The 25,104-nt window shown below is 48.9% G+C and overlaps 1 protein-coding gene across 1 annotated transcript in view; it reads right to left on the reverse strand.

The window, feature by feature from the left end:
- LOC144158753 (P protein-like) overlaps positions 1-25,104 on the reverse strand; it is a 44,223-nt gene that overhangs the window by 8,811 nt on the left and 10,308 nt on the right. The window contains exons 2-12 of the mRNA XM_077689846.1: positions 24,520-24,808; positions 23,714-23,798; positions 22,860-23,109; positions 20,344-20,500; positions 19,312-19,383; positions 15,221-15,343; positions 13,539-13,663; positions 12,547-12,685; positions 4,659-4,794; positions 3,734-3,947; positions 1,153-1,307 (exon numbers count right to left, since the gene is read on the reverse strand). Of these exons, the coding sequence (XP_077545972.1) occupies positions 1,153-1,307; positions 3,734-3,947; positions 4,659-4,794; positions 12,547-12,685; positions 13,539-13,663; positions 15,221-15,343; positions 19,312-19,383; positions 20,344-20,500; positions 22,860-23,109; positions 23,714-23,798; positions 24,520-24,808 (1,745 nt within the window). The remainder of the gene's footprint in view (positions 1-1,152; positions 1,308-3,733; positions 3,948-4,658; positions 4,795-12,546; positions 12,686-13,538; positions 13,664-15,220; positions 15,344-19,311; positions 19,384-20,343; positions 20,501-22,859; positions 23,110-23,713; positions 23,799-24,519; positions 24,809-25,104) is intronic.

Here is a 25,104-nt window from a genome sequence, read left to right on the forward strand (position 1 = left end):
AAATACGAACCGCGGAGCGCACGGCCGAAGATACCGGTGCAGTCACCTGGCAGCATCCGGGGAAAACGCACGTACATGCGCAGTGGAGATGTAGGGAGCGAGGCTGCGCGTTCCACTGCGATATGTTTCCCTCGGCTCGCTCGCATGCTTGCGTTGTCGCCATGCCGCAAGAGCGCTGAAAACAATTGTTAGCGATGCGGCGCGAGCTAGCATCTGCGGGCAATGCGTGCTCGGCTCAAACGAACGCCTGCCCCCGCCGTGTGTGCCGGCATCACATTCCGGACATAGCTTTGCATGTGGAATGCAGTAACTTCAACAAATAACGATGGACACCTCGGTCACTTTCAAACCATACTCAATGCTGCCCGCTCCGGGAATTTTTGCAAGCACTGAGGTCCCTGCCAATAAAAAACGAAAAAATCAGGCCCTCATAATTGTGCAGGGGAACACACATTGAATGGTTTGACCTGCCTATATTCTTATTTTTGTGAGTATTAGAATTCTGCTAGTAAACTTCCCAGCCCACACAATGCTTGCAGTTAATGTATATCATTGGAGACGAATTCTGGTGGTATATCTATCATTTGCTACAAGCACTGAATCTGCGAAGTGACTCAGCCATGACTCCGCCAAACAAAGACGCATTTTTGGCGGCCAGCTGATTGTTCAATTATTTAGCCACTGCACCACGAACGCAAAACAATGCAGTGCCACCAGAAGTTAGGCGGCCCGCATTTTAATTTTGGTCTCCATTTCTGTGCGCTGGTTTTCTTCAAGAAAGCGTGATGAGCTCAACAGTATGCCTTACGAGAGCGTGCACCCGTTTCCCACGCAAGCACTGGTCGCAGCTGCGAGCAATTACGCGCCGCATTGCTCTCAACGCGACCAACACCTTCAGCTGCAGAAGTCGTAGTGCTTGCAGCGCTCTTGCGGCATGGCGACAAGGCAAGCATGCGAGCGAGGAAAGGGCGGCATATCGCGGTGGGACACCCAGCCTCGCTCCCTACATGTCAACTGCGCATGTCCGTGCGTTTTCCACGGCCTCTGCCAGGTGACGGCACCGGTATCTTCTGCCGTGCGCTCCGCGGTTCGTACTTGAATTTTCCATGACTGTACTGCTAACATTGAAACCATATGCAGCCGTGCCCTCACCGAGCGTCAGTCGTATCTCCGGGATGCTCTGGAGGAAGAACAGCACGATGACGGAAGCCAGGACCACGGTGGCCTTCACCAGGAGCACGGGCTCGCGGATCTTGTACTTCTCGCTCAGTACCCGAAGGTTCTCGTGGAAGTCCGCCTCGGCCAGCCTGAAGAACGCGCAAAGCGGGCTAAATGCAAGTCGCAGAAAGAAGAAGCTCCGATTAAGCACATGTTCGCATGCAATAATTTTTGTAGCGCAAGCTGCACTACGCTACCTCGGGCAGTCTTCGAGGGAGGGCCAGCTTTGTCCTTGAGCACTAGAGGTAAACCACAACCTTTTCCGCAGGCGCTCAGCGCGGACGAGCGGCCCAATAACGAGGAGAGATAGCCGGAAGGGGAGGAGATAGGCGAGGAGGGAAAGGAGACGTGCGCAGGACCCGTGCGCGGTACGTGGCGCAGGAAGGCGAGGAGGCCGCCGCAGCAGCGATAAACACGGGCCACGAAGGATGGCAACGAGGCCACGTGCGGCGCAGAACCATGCGCGATAGAGGAACATCCTGCTGTAGCCCCTCGCACAGCGGCGAGGCTGTGCGAGGGGCCACAGCTGGGGTTGTGGCGAGGGGCCACAACCCCGTGAAGCGAATAAGAGGAAAAACGCTACTGTTGCGTACAGCTTCGCTACCTTAAAGTATTGCGCATTAGTGTGAACTTCGCACCTTTTTTATTAATATTGCGCGATTGCAGATAAGCTGCTACCGAACGAGCATTCACTAGCATCAAGCACACGGAGATGTCTACAGTCAATTTCTTCAGCGAAAGTCCCAAGTGCTAGGCCCCTGTTTCCGCTAGTGTCACGCGAAAACTAGAGTGTTTCGGGTCCAGCGGGTGCCACTACCACTCACCGGCATGGCGCATAGAAAAGGGCAAAGTAAAAAGGAGTGAAGCCGAATGTAGATGATATTCGATTAGCTTTCGAAAGCGTCACTGCAGCCGTTTGTTATGCGGCTTTCGCAACTCGGTGAATCAGTCTCATTGCGTACCGCAAGTTTCGCGAGGATGGATTCCGCCACCTTAGCATCTAGAGGCACCAAAATCAGGAGCGTAGTCATCATCCGAGTCACAGTTAAACGTTTAAGCCGATTGCTTGCTGCGGTTCACATTGAGGTGATTGAAGGGCCGTAAACAGCCCCATATTATAGCATGCGCCTGCCGTGTTATTCTTCCAATCAGTATAAATTGAAAAGGTTGATTGATTGATTGATTGATTGTAGGGTTTAACGCGCCAACGCAACGGAGGCGATGAGGCGCGCCGTAGTGGAGGGCTCCGGATTAATTTTGACCACCTGGGGATCTTTATCGTGCGCCGAAATCTCGAACACACGGGCGTTTTTGCTTTTCGCCTCCATCAGAAAAGCGGCCGCCGCTGCCGGGAATCGAACCCGCGACCTCCTGCTCAGCTGCGCAACGCCTTAGCCACTGAGCCACCGCGGCGGGTATAAATTGAAAAGGTGAGTAATCAAAGACGGCCAATAATGTGATATTACCATTATTGAGCCGAGCTTTTAGTATGCATTTGAATGCAGGTGTTAGTTCATTTAGCACATTGTGGGCCTTTTGGGGAATTTGCTTGAATCCATACCTGCTTAGTCGGCGCATGCTTGCTTTGGAGCTGAGGATGTGTAAGCTCTGACTGGTACTAATAAGTACCAGTCATAAGTAAACTTGCCAGCTAAGCCATTTTAGCGGATAAGGAGGCTGCCCAATACAAAGTTATACTATTACTAAAGTTGTTATTTCCCAATCGTCACTGTTGTAAGAGTCACACCAGTCAAAATAAACGCACAAAAAACGTATCCACTCTCAGCCAAATACCCAGTGATACGTCTGGCAACTTTCGGATGCTTTAGAAATTCAAAATATCAAATTAATACACTACCTTCTAATGATCATGTATGTGGAAATAGTTGATAAGCGTTACTAGTCTTAAGGTGGAACCGAGTTTAGAAGACACGTGTAGTCCCCGCTGTAGTGGGGACTAGTGGAAGCGGCGTGTAGTGTAGTGCCGTACGTGTACTGCCCCAGCTCCAGCGAATGAAATGTAGCGGCCTTTATGTTACACAGCTTTTTAAATCGAAACTGCCTGAGTAATGTTCGATGAAATAGTTACCGATGTCATCGTATCAGCATACCGTTTAGCCCCGAAGTACCATGCGGCCGCAGGGGTGGTCACAAATGTCATTGCTTAGGCTTAACAAGTTCAAATTTTAGGCCTCATGTCCCTCACCACGCAACCGTAGCCGAATTCTGTCTTTCGGATAACACCGCAGTGTAAAGCCAATAGAGAACACCTAAAGACATCCCCAAGGACACTGGGTCACCGAATGAAAAACTGTTTGATGTAACCCCTTAAGGTGAGACGTTACTCGTACCGTCGACGAACTCCCGTCTTGTCTCCATCCAAAGGATGTCTACAAATTATTCGCAACTACCTTACCAAACGTGCCACAGCTTCGATGCCGCCTGATGTGTGAACCGCACAAACATCTGCAAATCGAAAAATCATTCGTCGTCTTGTCGAAGTTGCGCAACTCACGCGAAGGAGCCCGACTTCCCGGTGGCGGCGTGCCCATCAGCGCTGACGTTCTTGGGCAGGGTTGCCGAGCGAGCGTAGTGGCTGCGCTTGCTCTGCTGCCTCACCAGCTGGCGCACCTTGCGGCTGAGGACGTGGCGAACGTGGGTCTCGTCGCGCGAGTACTCGGCCAGGGAGAACACGGCCTTCTTCCACACCTCGATCTTGTGAGCCATCTCTGGAACAAGGGAACGGAGAGGGTGCACCCAAAGTGGAATGGAGTGGAGGGAGGGAAGGAATTCTGAGGTCTTGTAAAACAACTATACCGCATACGCCATACACACCTAAGAACGATATACGCGACAGGACTCAAGCGCCAAAATATTTAGACGGAGGGCGTAAAGGACCGAGACATGAGCTACCATAGCGCACGGTGGGACTCAAGCCATCGAAAAAAGCACCCTTCCTGCGACAGTTGTCTCCGCCGAAGACAGTACGAAAATATGCGCGCCATGCACACTGTACTGTTGCAGCAGGAGGTGTGTGCTCGTTTCAGCGGCTTGAGTCCCACCGTCAGCCACGGCAGCGCATGTCTTCTTTACGTCCTTCGACTAAATATTTTGGCGTTTGAGAGTTTTCTGGAATATCAACTAGCTCGTACTGACGCTTTGTTAAACTCTGTTACGTTATGTTTTTTTCCGATGACTGCTATGTCGGAAAAACAACCAGGGAAGTTATAACGCTTGCTTGACGTAATTAAACTGAATATTCGGGTAAAACCGTTGGTACTTTGTTGAGCTTATCGTAACCATTCCTTTAAACACAAGATCTGGTGCATAGCCGATGGTGTCACCTATGAGTGCCGTGGTCGTACCCTGACGGTGCTGCAAGCGACTGCACTTTAGAAAATAAACGCTGTCCCGTTTAAGAAGCACAAAGAAATACATACCTAGGTAGTCCGAGCACTGTGCCAGTTGGAGCTTTCTCACGTCACGGTAGAAGATACGTAGGTAGATGTAGGTGCCTATGGCACAGATCAGCACGCCAGGAACCATGTGCGCCGTGAACGTACTGAAGGAGACGCCCTGAAAGACGTCCATAAACGCATCAACAAATCTTGCATCCCTCCGTTTAACGGCGACGATGGTTGAACGCGAAGCTTTCTCGTGATGGATTCTTTGGCTGGCAAATCTCACACTGCGAGTTTGGGAGTGCGGGCGACTCTGGAGGTACGCACCACTTTTCTTGAACACAGCAAATCTCGGATTTGTACTTCGTAGGCCTAACGATTGGGTTTGGGGTGTACGGTGTGAATCGGTACCTGCTGCTTGGCGTTCAGTGACCACTAATTTTGTTGACTGGTTACCGTTTTGAGGTGTTAAACCCTGAAATGTTACGTTGAGCCTAACGCCCTAAACATAAAAATAGGATGTTAGACATAACTACTTGTGGCTAACAGCGTTCCGGCACGACGATCAACGCCATTCGTCGCTCGGGCAACCAAGTTCACCGGGGACCTTCCTCCCTCGGCTACCACCCCTCCCCTGAATCAGCTCTTGGAGCGATAAAAATTACCTGTTTCTCATCCTGCGTAGACCCGTGGGTAACGGCTTGCGATGTTCACTTCACAAACTGACGTTAGGCCTATTTACGTCGCGCTGTCAAACGCCTTCGTCAGGTCCCCCCTCTGCAGCACTTCAAGCTTTAGCGGAACGGGCGTAATGGAGCGTCTCCGAGCCTCGCAGAGAAGTGTTAATTTTGCTACCCTGCACTCACTATCATCAAGATCGTCAGAGAAAGTTTGCTTTCCTGCAGGGCGTACTGGGCTTACAGACGACATCAGTGAGAGCACTAAAGCATCGCTTTAAAAATATGGACTCTATACCCTTTTTCTCAGTTGGCGGTCTTCTCTTACACCCCTTTTCTTAGTATCCAACACCCTAATTTGTAGCTTTACACCCTTTTGGGAAAAGGTGTGTTGAATAATGAACACCCTCCTTAATGGGTGTTGAAATGATGTGGAATAAGTGTTTGGCATTCACTAAAATGTATGACTTATAAAACATAACTACCTCGCAATTAGAAAGCTCTTGCATATCCGCATATTGTATACGCTCATATTCAAGTGCACAATTCTAAAATTAGCACTAAAATATCTGATTTATTGCGATAAGTCCATCGATTCTATCGGAGGGCTTTCCTTTGCTAGCTATAAAAGCAAGAGCAGATGTATTTGTATGTAACTATGTACTCGCTGTCCCCAGGCATCCCATTTGTTTTCCTGCTCCATTCATTTGTGGTCCAAGTACGACTTGTGCGTGTTGAATGTGCCTATGTCATTCTTCGCTCTCGGCACATTCACACTAATGCGCTGCCCATTACCACTACGCTGCCCAGACATTTACTTTAGAATGTCAATCATCACTCTTTTTAGAGTGTTCACAACAGCACCCTTTTTATATCGTTACACCCTTATTTAGCCGAAATATCTTTGAAAGGTGTTCGCCATGGTACAAGATTCTTACTCTTTTCGGATAAAAAGGGTGGAAGAAAGTTTAGTGTGTAGCCTAATTCGTACTTCGATATCAAAAGTAAATCTTGAGCCAGTAGTTGCACATTCAGGCTCTGCGGATGTAAGCTATATGGTTGAAGTTGCCGTAGCTATTATGCCACGGTGTAAGCAACAAAGATCGTTATTTGACTCGTCGAAACTTCTCCGCGTCATAACACTAACTACGACACCTCGAAGGTGATAGGCTCCGGAACGATCGCCGGGTGGCACTGCACTCTCCCCTCCGGGGGAGTACGCCGGGGTGCTGCATTTCTCGCTCTAGGAAGAGGGCTGGGTAAAATTTTCTTTCGACTTATGAAAGCATACACATTAGCACGTGTCCAGCAAGTTCGGTTTACACGTAGAGTAGCTACTGGGTCCATTTTTGCCAGTGCTTGTGTTGTCGTCTGCTAGAGACGCGTCGTCTGCTACGCGCCAGTCGAACGGCCGAGCGCCCCGGCGGTTTCACGGGATAAAGAGTGCTCTTGTGGGCGACCCTTGGCTGGTCTAACCACCTCAGTCATCGCGAAATGACTGCGTCTGGTGAACGGCTTTTCAGCGCCCTAAGCAAACGCCCCCCGGCCCGCTCCTTTTTTTTTTTTCTTTTTTTTTCTTTATTACCAGTCATCAACACACACGTAATACAACACAAAAATAACCACACTGCATTTGGTACAACAAACACCGACATTAACATACCAGCCGTGCTTCCGGCTAGGCTTTGTTATTTAATCATCACTTTAGAGAAATTAACGGCTCTAAAAAATCCAACCAATCTGGTACTGGCTGCTGGACTCTCAGCCCCTCAACGAACTGCGTGACACTCTCCCGCAGAAACTGCCGGGCCGGTCGGGCATCCACGTCACCATGGAGCCACGCCATGCGCGCCCTCCATATGCTGTGAAGGCCCAGGAGCATTATTAAATCGTAGGGGACTCCTTCGTTATTCTGTGTGGGTAAATACCGTATACCATGCGGGGTAAGTGGGAAGTCTTTGTGTAAAGTTCGCTGCATAACATCCCAAAAGTGAACCGCCATCCAGCAGTGTATAAAAACGTGGTCTATGTTATCCGGTTGTTTACAAATTGTACAGTCAGTACCCCACGGTGTATCTAACCCCTTTTCTTTTAACCATGTTTGCACAGTAAGTGTCCCCGAATGAAGTTTGAAAAAAAAAAGACTTCACCCCCGGTTTTACAGCCATACGCTTAACTCTTTTCAGTACATCCTGCCCTGGGCCTTCTTTGTACAGTTCTCTATATCGTGGTATCGGGAACAGACTGTCGCAAACATCTTTATATAATTTTCTACGTGACACTGTACTCAAATATTCCATCGAAAAACGAGTTGACAGAAACCTCAGTGACATGACAACTTCTTTAAAATATCCTGAAATCCTTCCCTGTATGTGCAAACTGGATACGACAAATTCCGGCAGTGCTTGAGACAGCCGCACCTGGCAAACTGTTCGCAAAAAAGGATCGCTTGTATCGCGAAGAAAAAGGAACCTATTCACCAACTGGCGGACAAACAGGTGCGACAACCCAAGCCCGCCCTCCTTGACGCGTAGAAAAAGGTTATCTCTACTGCACCTTTCCCATGTAGATGACCAGATAAACACAGCAAATGCACGATGCATTTTCTGTACATTCAAACGCGAGCAGTGCAACACTTGCATAACGTACCACACTTTGGCAATAAAAAATAAATTACAAACAGTCGCTTTAGCAAACATTGAAAGAAAAACCCCTTTCCACTTTTCTGCCCTGTCGCGTATGTCCTGCGTTCGGGCACGCCAATACGGTTCGCTGTCCTGGTAACACTCCAGTGGCGTCCCTAGATACTTAACGGGACTCGTTTCCCAGCTCACGTTGGCAAAAAAATCCGGTGTCAAAGACCAGTCCCCATGCCAAAATCCCAAACATTTCCCCCAGTTTACCCCACTACCTGTGATTGACCCAAAACGTTTAACAATGTCCACCGCTTTTGTAACACTATCTTTGGTCGTACAGAAAAGAGCAATGTCGTCTGCGTAGGCCAGAAGTTTTACCTCTGCCTCGCATAGCTTAAACCCGCGAATGTGTTCACTTTCAATTATATTTAAGCAGAGCGTTTCGATATACAGGCAGAAAAGAAGTGGGCTCAGAGGACAGCCCTGGCGTACCGACCGTTCCACGCTGATGGGGGCCCCCAGCGTCTTGTTTACAATTAATCTCGTGGTGCACTTTCGGTACGCCAGAGCCACCTCTGCGTCTGGCAAGTGCACGCGCAGCTCGCGCTGTCTCCCGCACCGCCTGAGACATCCAGCCTCCTACTCACGAATGCGAACAAAGCGACCGCCGACTGCGCGAGCCACTTAAGCCAGCACGTACAAAGAGCGGCGGGAACACTCCTCACTAGCCCGAAACGAAAAGATTAAACTGAAAGCGAAGTAAACCCCCCATATTGTTGCATGCTCAGCTGCCACGACAGTAACAAGGCGAAAGAGGATCCATTCGTTAAATTCTGCATATTCCCCGCGAAAGCGCACCAAAAGGATAGACGGTAAGCATGGATCACTGCGGTTCGAAAGGTGAAACAAGTTCACACATTTTTGTTTGTATATGTGTGCTTTCAGTTTACTTTACCCGGCTTTGAAAATGCGAACTAGTGTTCTAACGAGTCCTCCCCTCTACACTTTTTTTAATGCATGCTGCCAATGATTGTTTTCCGCTATAATAAATGAACTTCGGAGTTGTTTAGCTGGTGCCGTTCGATATCGTCCATATATAACACAATAAGTTGACATTTTGCATGGGTGAAAAAAAAATAGTTTCTAGCGATTTACCTGGCTGTAGTAGCTCTGGTCCGTCTTGCGATTGTGACTTGTGTTCTGGACGGGATTGCTGCGTTGTTCGCTTTTTTCCCACATTTAGAAATACTGGTAATTAAAAGAGGTATACACCAAATTCTGTATATTATAGTAATTAAAAGTTATACGCCACAAACTGTTCTGTTGTTTCCGCGAACTGTCACGCTAACCCATACTTGTACTCCAAGCGGGTGACAAACATTGCGAACAAAAATTTCTTCAAGGACAAGTAAAATGGAAATGCGGCGGTGTCAGCGCACCCCTTAATTAGCGTGTGCCTTTCTAATGCGTTTTTATAAGATGCAGCTGATTGTTTCAAGAGTAAGAAATAACCTATTAACCATAATCAATCACGTTTATCTTACATTTCTTGCAAGCCTCAGTGTTTCTGCAGTCCAGAAAGTCCGGATGTCCGAAGCGCGAGCACGCGAAGGGAGTAACAAACAAGAGAAAAGTACGCTGTGACAAGCTGAACAGCTGTCGCCTTGCAGAAGAAAAGAGCAACCGACGACCGCCGAACAACGCGTTTCCCCCCTTAAAATCGTCGAGGCAGTCTGCCGGTCGAGCGGCGGGAAGCAGGCGGCGCGTCTGTGGCAGACGACAAGACAAACGTCGACAAGAATGAACTGAGTAACTACTTTACGTTTAAACCGAACTTGCTGGGCACGTGCTGACGCGTACGGTTTTATAAGTAAAAAAAAAAATTTACTCGGCCCTCTTCCTAGCGCGAAAAATGCAGCACGTGCGCAGCGGAAAAAGCACGTGCCAAAGCGGCGGCCGCCGCCGCGTACTCCCCCGGAAGGGAGAGGGCAGCACTTCCCTCGCCCGGCAAACTTTAGCTTCGCCTCCCTATAGGCTAATGAAAACAAGATGTGGGAATCGTTTGACAAAGGCCGACGCTTCCTTTCATCGTGTTATACAGAAACTCGGTGCATAAAGCGAATATCGGACTGCCTTGGTGATTGTCTGCTGTGCAGTTCACGTGTGTTTCGGACGGCAAACTAACGTACAACACGGACGAAAAAACAGTGGTCAAATATTTAGGACTAATTAAGTGCGTTGAATGCAACCATTTCAACAACAAAGCTTGGCTGACGATTACAATACTCCCGGATGCGACATTTCTGCACAGCGCGAACTCTGCTCTTCCCAGAGGTCTTCCGTTTTCCACGCGGCCTCAACAAGCGGTGTGAAGGAGTTCTGCACCGACTGCGCCTGAATGTGGCGTTTACTCGGAGTTTTAAGTTTAAGATTGGTTGGGAAGATTCCCCCCTGTGCCGGACTTCCGGTGTGCGCGAGTCTGTAAATCACTTGCTGTGCGTCTGCCCTCGATACGCTGTTGCGCGAAAAACTGCAGCGAGCTCCCTCTCTCGTGTACGTCATGGAGGCAGCCTCGAACTTTTTCATTTTCTTGGGCCCTGGGCCAATAGTGCTGACAGTACCTTAGGTACAAAAGTTCTGCTCCAGTTCCTACGAGAGACTGAACTGGACAAATCTCTCTAGATCAGAAACAGAGCAAGTGTGTCACGATATCTTCTCTTTCGCACTGTGGCGTTCATCTATTTATTTTTCTTGGGTTGGTGTTGTTACTTTTTTTCCCGTCGTTTACTTTTCATTTTGTTTCAGCGTTTCCATTAGCGATTTTCTTTTCAATTGTATTTTTTGTCCGGACTCTGTTGGCAGCAATCTCTTGTTTTAAGTGCGAATGCACTTTATAAGCGACCCCGAACCTTCCGCCGTCCGCATAGCAACAGCTGCGGGTGCGCGCGCTTTTCGTCTTCCTTAGCAACGGGGGGAGATGGGCGCGCGCTGCCTGGCCGCTGACACGGCACATACCCACGTGGGAGATTGGCCAGGAATAAGTGCGAATGCACTTCTTAAGCGAGCCTGAATCGTCCGCCGCGAAGGTGATGCGGCCGCGAAGGTGATGCGGTACAACGTTGCGGAAAGCAACATGATGTTTCGCACGAACGAGACCACGGGTGCCATCACGCGCGAGCAGCTCGAGAAGGGCGGTATGAAGTTCCTGGAGGAGGTACTGGATCGCGATCTCGAATTCATGCGTGGTGTACCAAACACGGTCCAATACTGGCAGGATCGTAGGAGCGAACTCTTCGCAATGATCCGGCAGTTGGGCAAGCCGCAGGCGTTCCTGACCATGTCCGCGTCCGAGGTCCACTGGGAGCGCCTGCTCGAGACCCTGGAGCGGCTGCGGGTCGGGCCCGACGGCACGCCTCGGCCCGTGTCCGAGATGATGGCCTGGGAGCACGTGGAGCTCGTGAACGAAGACCCCGTTGCCTGCGCGATCTACACCAACAGGATCTTCGACGTCATCATGAACGTGCTCGCCGACCGAAACTGCTCGCCGTTCCGCCCGTACGTGATCCGGGATTACTTCACATGCTCTGCAGCTGGCGCGCCTCTCCCCCCGTTAGGTTTGCACTCACCCTGCGCGCGCGCCTCTCCCCTCGCCTGACAGCTCCCCCTCGCCGGTACTGCGCCTCTCAAGGCGATGGCACAATTACTACGCCGTGTACTCTCGGCGCAAGAAATGCATATGCACTTCCTCACGATTCCCTTCGGGGAGGTGGGGGCAATTTTTTTTTCTTGTCCTTATTTTTTTCATTTTTTTTAACGCTTCATGTTTGTCTTCTTCCTGCTGTAACCCTGACGTCTGATATGCACCACTCATCAACGTAGCCACCCCCCACCTGGTGTAGCAAGCCTTGTCCCTAGCAGGGCTGACCTCACCAATTCACATTAAAGAGCTCTCTCTCTCTCTCTCTCTCTCTCTCTCTCTCTCTCTCTCTCTCTCTCTCTCTCTCTCTCTCTCTCTCTCTCTCTCTCTCTCTCTCTCTCTCTCTCTCTCTCTCCCAGAGGCGGAGCAGAGATGTTGCGTGGTCGGCGGGCGCCTCTGCATTCTGGCGTTGGTGGTGTTGACCCTCTGCTCGGGCAAGACTTCCTGTGTCTCAGGAAGTGATCGCGTCATCAGCAAACGCACGATGACACGCGCTACTCTGGCGTTGTGTCTTAGCGCGTCGCCCCCGCGGAGCATGTTCGCGCGGCCTCGGCATACCGTCCTCCCCCTCACACTTTCGCCACAATTTACTCCTACGCTTTCCTGTTCACTCTTCCTTCTGGACACGTCCTCTCCTTTCTCTTGGTTACAACGAAGCCAACGGCAAAGAACAATACGAAACCACAGGAGCGGGCGCTTAAGGGTTGAAACCTATAGGAAAAAAGGCCAGCTCGCGTGAAATTCCCGCGGAGCGTTTTTCAACGCTGTCACCTTGTACCAGCGTAATGATTAATCTCGTATACTTGGGCGTTAAAACCCTGTCAAGCGAAATATAAGTTTTTAGAACCCGTCAATTACATCTCACAGAAGCACGGCGCATAAGAGCGAGTACTAACGATAAAAAAGACGAGACTTACCAGTTCGCGTACGCTGGGGTTAGAGATAATTATCACGTTAGGAGGGTCACCGACGGGTGTTGCAGCCCCACCGATGTTGGAGTAGATAACCAAGATGATCAGAACGTGCTTGGGGTCCAGCTCCATCACCTCGCACAGTCTGACCGGTAAGAAACAAACATACGTGGGCGACGAGTTCAGGAGAAAGGCTTGCAACATATTACTGTCAGTTTCAATGTTTGCATAGCTTCAATATTAAGTTATCTATATTCTTCTAAACAAATGTAGTGATCCCTGGACAACACCGCCCTCAAAAGAAGTCATCTTTCTCCTCTGAGGTTAGCAAGAACATTACAGGAGGGGGATGGACTTGCTGCACTTTAAACGACTTCGCTTACTCAGTTTTCACCTCACGTCACCACCACTCTTTCTGGTTCACTGATCTCATCTTTGTCAGCGCTACGCCAGATAAGGGCAGCAGATAAGTTCGCAGGCTTTCACCATGCACGCAGCGCACCAACATGGCAGCTACAGTGGCGACAGTGCAAGCTATCCATACAACCTTCGGAATGTGAACTGTGCTGACAGTGACGCAAGCAGCCGCCCCTTCGTTTAGGGTGTCGTGCCGCCAATTTCATGTCACCCGAGGACCACATTCGCGATCTGTCATCCGTTCGCAATGCAAAGATTTTCACTGGTTAAAACAAATTATAACAGGTCAGCTGTTATAGCTACCGCCACAATCTTAACATATTTTAACCAACAGACATGCGGATACAGCCCCACTGTTTGCGACATCAAAACTAGCCGGCTAAGTTATGGAGTAATCCTTAGATTCTGCACATCAATCCTTGTGCAGTTGAAATACATTGGGATTTACAATGCGTGTATTATAGCTAAATACAATACCAACGAGAAATATGAATGAAAACAGCTGAGGAAGAATCATTTAGGTAAGCTGCCCTCGTTTCCGCGAATTTCCGGCACACCTCGGGAACCAGCGAAGGGCTCACTTTATTGTGACTGGCGTCATCAGCAGGATGGTGGTGACGTTGTCCAGGAAAGCAGAGATGACAGCGGCGAAAACGCAAAGCATGGTCAGCATTGGCCAGATGCGACCATGGGCCAACTGGTAGGCCTGGGAAGAGCAAAAGGGCATTAACAAGCTTTAACAGTCAAAAGGAGTGTAGTCATCACGCACACGATGCGAGTTTGTTTCGGGCGCAGCCCACCAGCCCTTACCTTCAGCTCTATTGCAAAGCTGTGAACCATGCAAGCAAGAAAGTCAAGACATGCAACATGTTGCTCCGTAAATCCATGGCTAAATCAACAGAATCACTGCTGGTAGCAGAACCAAAAACGGGTTTGCTTGCAGAATTCTTTTTGAGCAGGGTCTGAAACTCCGAATGACAAATAGAAAAACGAAGAATGAACATGCTTGAAACACATTGCATTCGAGACGGGAGCAGTTAACCTTTCTTTCACGACGTGAGAACGCATGAGCCTCACTTCTTGATTTGCGAAAGCGTGCGTGTGGGTGGCTACGTTGATGTTAAAGTTCCTTCGTAGTTCGTACGTTTGCGAAGCGGATGACGTGTGAAGGGAGTAGTGCATGCATTTGCCAAAGAGAACTGTTGAATTGGCCATGAGCTTTTCAGGGCTGCTGTCATCGCCGCTGGCGCATTTGCCTGAAAGGGTACGTTGTCAAGGCAAATGGCAACTTTGATGGCCGGTCTTAGGTTCAGCGCCGCCGATGGAAACTTAGAGAGCAGAAAATAGCCACGGGGGACTGAACACCACTTTTTGGCCCAATAACACGAAGGCATGCTCGAGCAATGCTCGCAGAATAAAATTGTGGGCAGAGGAACGTCTAGTACTTGCCCGCAAGGATTGAATAAATAGGTGTTTACTGCCCGCGCACGGGAATTTGACAAAGCGGTAACTCCTCTTAAACTTCCTGGCAGTTCCAGTAGACGTTAACAAGAAATGACACAGTTATCATGAATGCATCTCGGAAATGCATACTTTGGATTACAGGGCATGCTGGAAAAAAGCACTGCGTCCTATCCGGGTTTTTTCGAGGCTGGTGCATCTCACGAGTCTTATAACGTCGTCCAATTCTAGATATGCTTCTAGACTTTCCGGTCTAATAGGTTCCTGTTGGAAATAATGTAGAGAAGGCGAGGGCAGCTTTAGCTGGAAAAGCACCTTTTCAGCATCCCCATTCCACTTGCCTTAGTTACCAAAGTTTGATTCGATGAAGATACCTATAGTGGTGTTTGTGGTTTGCGACAGGAAAAGGAAAGGAAATGCACTGGGGATAATTTGAGCTAGGCAGGGATCTCACCTGCATACAACCCAATGCAAGGGAAGGGAAGTAGAGGGGGAGTGATAGGATAAAGTAGAGAGAGAAAGGTATAAAGAGAGCTGTCAGTCCTAGAAAGCTGTCCGTCCGGGCACATCAGTAAGTCAACTGTCCGGGCGACAGCCCCTGCGTGAGGCCGGTCGTCTCCCAGTAATGGAGAAGATGGGCGAAGACTTCCCTTTGAGTTGCCGCAGGCCCCTTCGGAATCAAAGCATCATAACCCTTGAACACCCCATCAGAACGCTTAAGCCCGGTAATGGTTCACAGCCACTGCGGGGTCCACTCGACAACGTAACAAGTGGAGTCTGCTGCGCAGGATAAAATACTCACCAGGACAGCGGCGTAGTCAAAGAACCCCGTCTCGCAGAGCACCCCTACAAGGATCATCATGCCGAAGAGTAGGCACAACGTCTCCACGTCCAGCCACGAGACTACTTGTGCCAGGCTCGGCCGCTGCAAACAGTTGAAAGGTTTACGTTTTTATTTGCCTTTGGTTAACAAAATACTTCGTCATAGCAAAAAATTCCAATTCTGACAAGTCGAATGAGTTCATGATGTTACAAGTTCGTAAATAAAAAGACAACTTTCGCTTAGTATGGATTACGCATACGATGTATTAGCTGTCCCACACTTAAGTTGACGTGTTGACTGAGCCTTCTGTGTAGCAGGGTATAATGCTGAAGAGTAGAGGATGGCCCACTGACATCTAAAATTACAATCCCTCCAAGCTCATCATTTTATCGCGAAATCCACACAGTTCTTCGGACGAATCAATATAGACAGTGGCTGCATTTCTCCTTGTTAACGTCGGAAGGAAACAGAAGCTTAAGTGAAGACCAGTGTTGAGGAGGTACCACTGGGGAATCGGAATGACTCCGGATTCATGACACTTTTTTGCGACCCCAGAATGGAATGGGAATGAAATAGCGGCAACGCTTAGAGGAATGGAATGGTAATGTCATTAGGCGCCTTTTTCCCGGCATCCAATGGGCTAAATTTTTAAGCGAGCTGAGTATATCTTCACCTGTATCTACAACCAAGCTGGCTCTTGAACCAGCAGAGCTTGTATAGATGTTATTTGCAGTTATTTTCTAGGTAGGTAAATAGGGATTGTAAAGGAGTTGACGACTAAGGATCTTTGCTTGGCGGTAATTGTGTGATGTGTGGTTTTGTCCGAGGAAGCCATGGGAAGATCAGGCTCCTGGGCAACCATCTGCACTAAGGGGTTACCTGCGACCCCTGGTTGTGAAATTCTGTCAAAAGTCAAACATATGTATAAAATTGCGCCTATGTACTCTGTAAAGACGAGTAACCAGCGAAGCTGTAATGAACGGCCAGTGTTTTTACGTATGACGCATAGCCTACTCATTTGGAAGTAATAAGCTGCTGACTGACGTTTTACGAGCCGACGCTACACAGGCGACGAGGCGCGCCGTATTGGAGGGCTACAGATTAATTTTGACCGCCTGCAAGGGATCTTTGACGTGCGCCGAAATCTCGAACACACGGGCGTTTTCGCTTTCGCTTCCATCAGAAACGGCCGATGCGTCCGGGAATCGAACCCGTGTCCTCCGGCTCAGCAGCACAACTCCTTAGTTCCAGAATACATGGAGCGAATATGCGGCGGAAAAACAGTCGTTCGACGCCGATCTAGCTGGGCAGAGAATATCGTGGGCGGTGAAGCGGCGGCGAAACGGCAAACAGAAGGAACCAATCAGGTCTTCCGATTTCCCCACCATGGCGTGTACAGACCACTCGCGAACGGACGCTTTGGACGAGTTTGGTGTAATAAGCGGCTGCGGCTGTTTGCAATCGCTGCGTTGACGCTGCTCCGCCTGCACCGCCGCCGAGCTTGCCTGCTGTTATCGCTTGAGCTGTGCCTCTCGCACTAGCTAGCTGCGCGCGAATCCGGTGCAAAAACCCAGCCACATTATTTTCTGCTTACTTCAAACTGTTTTGCGACCTGTTTTCAGTATGTTTATCCGGTTGCGCCGGAGTAGTTTTCCACGTGCACAAGACCGACGGATTTTACTCTTGTCTAGCCATATAAAACTTCGCTCCAAAAACCGAATGCTACAGTTTGTTCCTGAACCTTCATCTAAGGCCTCGAGACATGTATTGTTTAGAGCACTGCATGATCAGCCTCAGGTACACACGCAAAAAATGTGCCAAGTGGTGTCCGGGTAACGACAGCGGTCCTAAATAATGTACTGTACTGAACAGGTAATGTTAGGTTAACGTCAAGGCAATCAGCAAGCGAAGTAAGTTTAATGTGGAAGACATAGCTACTTTCGTACGATGAATGCTGAACTGCGCTGTTTCGTGAAGGTATTTTACTGTTCTTCGCGCTGTCGCGATTGCAATTCTGCTCACTGCACTGCAAAGCTAAGGATTACGACTGCGTGTAGATGTGAGCAAGGCACGGACGGCGCGCCTGTGAGTTAGCTACAGCAGCGTGGAGGAACTGGTGTGATGATACTTAAAGCGCATAGCCAGGTACACGTTGCAGGCTGTGCAAAACAAACCAAGCAGTCAGAAACGTATTTTCTTCTTCCAGTCAGCAAGGACCTGCCATTTATGGATAGTGCCCAGTTGGGAAGCACATTGTTGGCAAATATTTCTTGGGATCGCCTAAAAATCAAGTCCTTAAAGATGTTGGAGGGGTAGTTTCAGCCTTTCGTGGTGAAGGAACTGGAGGTGGCGTTGTACTCGAGCCATTTCAAAGTTACCACGTGGTGGCGAGACCGTACAGAGGTGGTAGGATAGATAGGGAGATCTGTAGGACAGGCTGGACATGAACAAGCAGAACTCCAAATTGTGAGGTGGCAAGAACCTGTACCAAATCGTCACTTTTTCTCGGGCCCCTACGCACCCCGGCGTCCAGGTGACGCATCTGCCCCTCGCATGTGAACATATTGCCACACCGTGTGGAAGCTAACAGGCAATATCTTATTCCATTTTGATCTGCACCGACACAACCATGGTGTTTTTCAACATTCAAATATTGAAGTTGTGCATAAGGACACACTCGAGCAGTCACAACACCTAGTTACATTCCTCACTATGGTGTTTTTAGCGGCCTGGTGCGTGTCTTTAAGTCGGTGCCAAACTCCTTTCCACACCCTCTTCTTACAGAAGCAGCCTCAGGTCCTTTTCTATGTACATTAATTATTCAATCAATTCACCCTCTAGCGCCTGGCAAAAATAAGCCATTAAGACATGCTGATGATGTAAATACTATAATAAGGATCGCGGATACCGCCTTTCGTGAATTAGAAACGTGGTTCTGACGATATGTCATCAAGATGCTACCACTCCTCGACTATGGCGACGCGTATACACATTTCTGCAGTTCTCAACACGTCTGATGACCTCACCTCCATATTGGATTCATAGGTAGCTCCATACAGCCGCCAGGAATTAGAGTCTACGTTGAACGCAATTACGTGAATGGAATCGGACTTCTCGGCCATTCTAAGGGTGGAAATGGGCACAATTTTTGCATTCCGTGCAACTGAAAGGAATGAGATTGCGAAAGTTGTAATCCCACGGAATGGAATTGGAATGGAATGGGGCTGCCCATTCCGCAACACTGGTTAAGACCCGTTCTAATAAACAGTAATGGATAAATTGAGCAGGAAAATGTGCCCTTTACCCTTGATATCAATTAGAACGACCCTTTTAAGCGTGCAATTCGGCGTACCTGTTCTGCGGTCGCGGTAATGATCAACGAAATTGATGAGCGCAAAATTTGTCGTGATAGCTGTACATACTGCGCAGTCCCACTTGCCTCTCTTCACCACATTCTATCCACATGCCCATCCATCCCGTCACATAATTATGGCGTAATAGAACGCCTCCGAAGCAGCGTTTTTCTGATGCGAACTCCGGACGCCGCTTTTTCGCCGAACGGAATATTTAAAGCTTTCACCGTAATAAGCGCGAAATACACTGAGAAATTCCTTGGAGCAAGCTCTCTGTGGCCCTTCGCACAGGTTTCGCTCTGAAGATTGGCATATAAAGTTTCAAGACCCTTTCTACAGACAACAGGAGGACTTGAGCCAACCACACCGGGATCCCAGTGCAACAGCGCGCCGAACGGTTTCTTTGTCTCCACCGCGTTGTCGACGTCACAATAACGTCCCGGCAACGCTACCGAACACCCGTATTTGCACTCGACCGAAGCGGTAGACCCAGAGAAAACTCCGCATTGTGGCCACGTTCATTGGCGGGCACTGGGAGCCCAACAGGGGCGGGAGTTGCAAAAAGTGTAGATGTTCGAAGTTCCTATTTAGAAAATCCATCCAACAACGTATTGGATTACTGTAAGCAAGAAATGAAGCTCTCATGCGTTCACAAAGGGCTAGACACAGATGAGCATGCTTCGGTGGTCTTTGCAAGGTCCGAAATACGCCGCTTACCTCTCCAACGACGCACAGGGAGCCTACGGCCATCGTGGCTCCGATCAGGGCGGCGAGCGTGCGGTGAACGAGCTGCCAAAGATATAAAAGCAATCAAAATTAAAAAGTGTGTTCGAAACATTCAAATCCCAAAACTAATTTTTATTTTGGTCTTTCATACCGGGGCCCAAATGCTCCAAGCAGAGTTGCCGTGCTGCGTATCAAACAAACGCGGGCCTCTGTACGACTAAACTGAGAACTTGTGCCCATCAAGTGTTCTACGTTTCCTTCCATTTAAAAGAATGCGGACTACTTTAATCTTTCCATCGGCCCTACTCAAGGAGGTTTAAAAACTAACCTCCTTGGCCTTACTAGTAAAACAGTTGCAAGTTCGGCGAGTTGGTATGTGTACATAGCTATCACAGAGCGACAGACGAGACGGACAGAAGAATAACCGCTGTATCAGCTCTCGTACTGTGGTTAAAATTCGGTCTGTCTTGTCTGTCGCGCTGTGATTAGTTATGAACACCTCATAACAACCATGAAATCATAATTAACGATGCAAAAACAGTATCACACAAAGTATCCCACAATGTTGGCAGAGCTATGTACCGGCCATCTCCTAATCAAGGGACTGTGGCGCGACGGCCCGGACTAGAGCTATCTACGCAGCACAGTTTCTCTCTCCCTCTGTCTCTCCATCTCTCTCTCTCTCTCTCTCTCTCTCTCTCTCTCTCTCTCTCTGTCTCTCTCTCTGTCTCTCTCTCTGTCTCTCTCTCTCTGTCTCTCTCTCTCTGTCTCTCTCTCTCTGTCTCTCTCTCTCTGTCTCTCTCTCTGTGTCTCTCTCTCTCTCTCTCTCTCCTCTCTCTCTCTCTCTCTCTCTCTCTCTCTCTCTCTCTCTCTCTCTCTCTCTCTCTCTCTCTCTCTCTCTGTTCTGCGGAACCAGCCTCATGGCAACAAGAGGAAGTAACGCTGATTTGAGACCGTGGAAGAGAGCCCAGATAATTGAAATTGAACTCATGGAGGGAATCGACATAAAAAACTTTCCAGCACCTCACACACGATGAGGAAGTAAAGGACGAGCAGCACGACCGCTGCCAGGAAGACGCTGAGGCAGAACTCCACCTCCGATGGCTCCACGAGGCTCTGCAATGCGTAGGACAGCCCGGGCTGTGCGCCGTGGACCTCGACCAGGAGCTCGCAGCGGGTGCTGCGTGATAAGGGGCAGTTTACTCGTTCGCCGGCAGCTGTGCCACTCCGATTAAGAAGCGCGGTTCTAGTAGGTAGAACCCCGTTCGCAGAACCCTGTCCGTTGTACTGTAATAACTGCAGTAGAACGGACTATTGGGCTAGTTGGTAACTGTTCATGTTGATGTTGAAAAAGCTTACAAAACAGGGACGAAGTCAGTAAATCAGCTGCGAGTATAGTGCCGTGTAGTCTTTTGTACCTTCGTCCGTTTGTGAGCGTTTTCAACACCAAGATGAAAAAAGGATCAATAACGTTGTTTGGTGCCAGGTGGTGGGTTTGTAAACCATTCGGATATCCCGTCGCCTGTAAAATTGTGCTAATTGCTGGATGAATATGGTCCAAAAGGACAACCGGCTAGTTGGTAATGCTTCATCTTTTTTTTTTTTTGCGATAGTATGCCGGAAGTGCGGGAGCATAACTACGACGAAAGTGGATGAGCTGAGGACGAGTCACTACGCATTGCCCTGTCCTCTTGTGATCTTTCGACGTAGGTATACGCAGCGCAGTTCCAGGTGAGTAGGGTTACAAAACGCCTCCAACTCGTGTTTTGTCGGAAGCACCTCGAAACATTTGCTGAACTGCTTGAATGACCACGTAACCGTGAGAAGTTTTATCAATTCCCAGGTGCTAGGTAATATATCGATCTCGGTTACACATACTCCACATAACATGAAGCCACCACCACTAAGCCGTCCCACCAGCCTGAGAAAGCCACTTTGTAATGGACAGCCCCATGTCTGTCTGCTTCGATATTACTGCAGTCGCAAGTTTCATTAAACGAATTATTTCGAAAGAATACTAAACCTCATGTTAAAAACAGCGCTATCTTCTTTCTTACACTCGTGATTGCCCCCGGTCAATACGCTCGTAATTAAAGTGTGAAATCGCGATTTTAAAGAACATGATGTCGTGTAGTTAAATTTTAACGTAGGACACTAGTACCTATTGTAAAACCGTGTCATCAGCAAGAACCACGCTCCTCGCAACATGCCAAATTGAGTGTTAAAACGGTACTGTTGTTTCTTACACTCGTGACTGCGCCCGGCCACTATATGCTCGAAACTGAAGTATGAAATTACAATTTAAACCGCATATGTCATGCATTCTGTAATGCCATATTTATTGGTATTTTAAGGAACATGTGTAGTTAAATTTTGACGCAGGAAACTGATGCTTGTCATTGTAAAACAGTAAGCCATTAGCGAGAACCACGCTTCTCGCAACATGCCACACTCTGGGTGATTACTTCCTCAAGTGATCAAATTTTCGTCTTGGGGTACGATGGGGAACGCTTTTACGCATAGCTGCCGGAAGGATTGATTGATTGATTGTGGGGTTTAACGCGCCGACGCAACGCAGGCGATGAGGCGCGCCGTAGTGGAGGGCTGCGGATTAATTTTGACCACCTGGGGATCTTTAACGTGCGCCGAAATCTCGTACACACGGGCGTTTTTGCTTTTCGCCTCCATCAGAAAAGCGGCCGCCGCGGCCGGGAATCGAGCCCGCGACCTCGTGCTCAGCAGCGCAACGCCTTAGCCACTGAGCCACCGCGGCGGGTGGCTGCCGGAAGGAAACTACCCCGGTTTGGCCCTGTTGGCCTACAAAGCCGCTTGCTACGGCCTGTAACGATGGTTCAGTGCGAGCTTGTGCATAATGAAAACAAAACTGCGGAGATGTTGAAGTGCATGTACGTCAAGAGCCGGTTCTGTACGAGCATTTAAAGCAAAAATGTATGGGTGGGGTAGTACACAAACACAACTTATGTGGTGGCTCGATGCGGTGATTTTGTGAATAGTTTACCGGAAGTATACCCCCCACAGAATTTCGCCAAGAATCCCAGTGTTATCGAGCAAATTCATCACGAGCATTTAGACATCAAACCACGTGATGCAAAGTTGTGAGAACCGCGTCGCCTGTCGTCTTTTCCCCTCGTGTCTGTCTACTACGCTGCTGTACGAGATGCTTAAGTTCAAACCACGCAACCGTAAAAGATACAAATTGCAATATTTCTTTGTGCACCTCTAGATGCCTCTGGCACCGCTCCACTGGAATATATCGTAGATTCTGCAGCCATCGCATCTTTGCAGAACTATATACAGGCGCAATTCATGTTTCCCTTATTTTCCTTTTAACACCAGCGTGTGATCACTTGATAACTTAAGCATAGTTCTTAGCCCAAAATAAACTAGAACACCGAAGAAGAATCTGGACAACAAAAGTGTGACATCAAAGGGGGGCATTTTTCTTCTGTGTTCTCATTTTGTGCTAGGAACAATGCTTACGTTATCCCAGTACCCCCTTGCCCAACAAAACCGCTCACCGGTATTTCCTGCAAGAAAATAGCTTCTCTTCCACAATACTCGTCTTGGCTTGCGCTCCGGCGACTGGTACGGTAGGGAGGACCATGATGGTCTCAAGACGAGACTGCGGTAGCCCATGGGAGGAACCATTTCCGGCAGCCACGAGGGTGACCGTCGTGAAGACGTGCGTCAGGTTGCCCAGCGAAGGATCCCAGAAGGGGCCTCGAAGAAATAATCGCATGGGGGAGGCCCAATCGTCCAGACCGATGCCTAGCACATGGTTGGCTGGGGTGAAGGAATTCACATTCCAACTGGACGCAGCCACGACTCACTTGGATGCATTCCCAGATAGGTTTCGGCATTGATTTTTAACATATACGGTGACACTACGCTATATCATTGAACTCGCTTAACTAACAACCTTCATCTGCTTCTATTATTGTACGGTTTAACATAGTTTAAGCTACCCGGCTAATTCGTCATTGTTCACTTTTAACCATCTGAGCAAATGCACCTCAATTGGCCACAGTTGATTACATCCTTCTCGAAACGATTTTCTATCGGTAAGGTGAAAGTTCTAAAAAATGTTTACCTCAAGACAAAAAACTTCCTAAGACATTTACACTGTGCTTGAGCTACCGTGGTCATGAAATGCAACTCTATGTAAACTTCGTATATTTCTACAATTTCCGTCTTGGAGCTGATTGATGGCGCTTTCGTTCTTTACACAGCACCAACAGCTACCCGACTGTTTTAGTGTGCAAGTTTCTATATAAGAACCTTACTGCTTCGCAATACTCTACATCAAGTACAACCCTACGCTGGTACGTAGGATTGTGTATGAATGAAGGGCCGATTCTTGCCAAAAGGATACGATGGGACCCTTCGATACCGGAAGTAACGTTGAACTTTTGCCACTTGCTGTCGATTCCAGCTTCCGGAATGATGGCCATCACAACCTGCGTGGTATGAGCCCATCAGTCCACCCGTACACGTGTCATCGCTAGGGAAGAAGAACGAGAACGAAGGTAGAACGAACCAGAACCTTGAGTTGACTCATTTTCTGGCTTTAATCGTGTACGCTACTTTGTCACCCCGACATCATTTTTTGTAAAGGAACAACCCACAGCAGACAGCCAGCTTACACTTGGAGGTGTTCGAAGAACGCGCCATGTAAACGCTCTGGCGTTAAAAATTTCTGGGAAAATTAAGTCAGCTTACGTGCTCTAAAGAATAAAGCCTAGCGATTATCAAATAATTCTTTGGGGCTACATCGTGTTTGGGTCTGTTTTCCTCGCTTCCATATCTGCGTCTTTTCACGCTAATTACTCCAACAGGTAGTCTGCAGTGTCAAATCACGCGGAGGCTTCCCCACATTGAGAGTTCCCTTCCGTGTACACCCGTTCTACTCTCGTGCCGCCCCGTGCACCTGTCAGGGCCATTCTTTTTACACTCCGGCAGGGTGCTGTGTTAGCGCTGTAGCCGTGCTGGGTTAGCGCACCTACTTACTGGACTGGCGACCGTGGTTCAAATCCCACATGAAGCGAATTTATTTTCTCTTTACAGCAGCGGCTTTTCTTGAACCATACGTTTTGATGACTACGACAACGGTCACTTTTGGAATTTGAGAAATTTAAGGCTTTAGCTGTTAAAAGGGCCCGGCAGCCGTATACAACTCACAATGGCGGCAAGCAGGGTGGCGACGAGGAAACACTTCTTGGCCTCGTTACCCCACGCTTTCAGGCGACGGCAAGCACCGAGTCCACAGTGCGCCGACTCGAGGTCCTTCTTGGGCGGTGGGCAGAACGGGTCCAGTGGCTCGTCCTCCTCGCTTAGTGACGAGGCCGAGCCGCTGCGTTGGCGACGCCGGTACGTCGAGGAGGGGGGCATACTCATCAGCGGGGCCTTCTCGTCCGTCGAAGAGCACCAACCGCTCGTTTCCATGGTGGACGCACACTCTGGAATCATGCTGAGCAGAGGAAGGGAATGGCGCGAAGAAAGCTTCACATTCAAAAATTCGAAGGTCATCCCTGGGAATGTTGTGGACGCGAATTTCACAAAAAACTGCGCACTAAAGTTTGCTACGGACCAAGTGAACAGATTTTACCTAAAGCTAAAAACCACATCACGTCCAAACACCACATTGCGGAACCAGTGAAGCTTTATAAGGTACACATGGCACGTGTTTAGAGACTTTTTTCCCGTTTATTTCATAGCGAAGCTGTTTATGGCTCGGGTTCCGTGGATTTTTTGTTCCAATCAAAA

The sequence above is a fragment of the Haemaphysalis longicornis genome, unplaced genomic scaffold, assembly GCF_048455015.1.
Source record: "Haemaphysalis longicornis isolate Haplotype H1 unplaced genomic scaffold, Haemaphysalis longicornis Haplotype H1 scaffold_10, whole genome shotgun sequence".
Lineage (NCBI taxonomy): Eukaryota > Metazoa > Arthropoda > Arachnida > Ixodida > Ixodidae > Haemaphysalis > Haemaphysalis longicornis.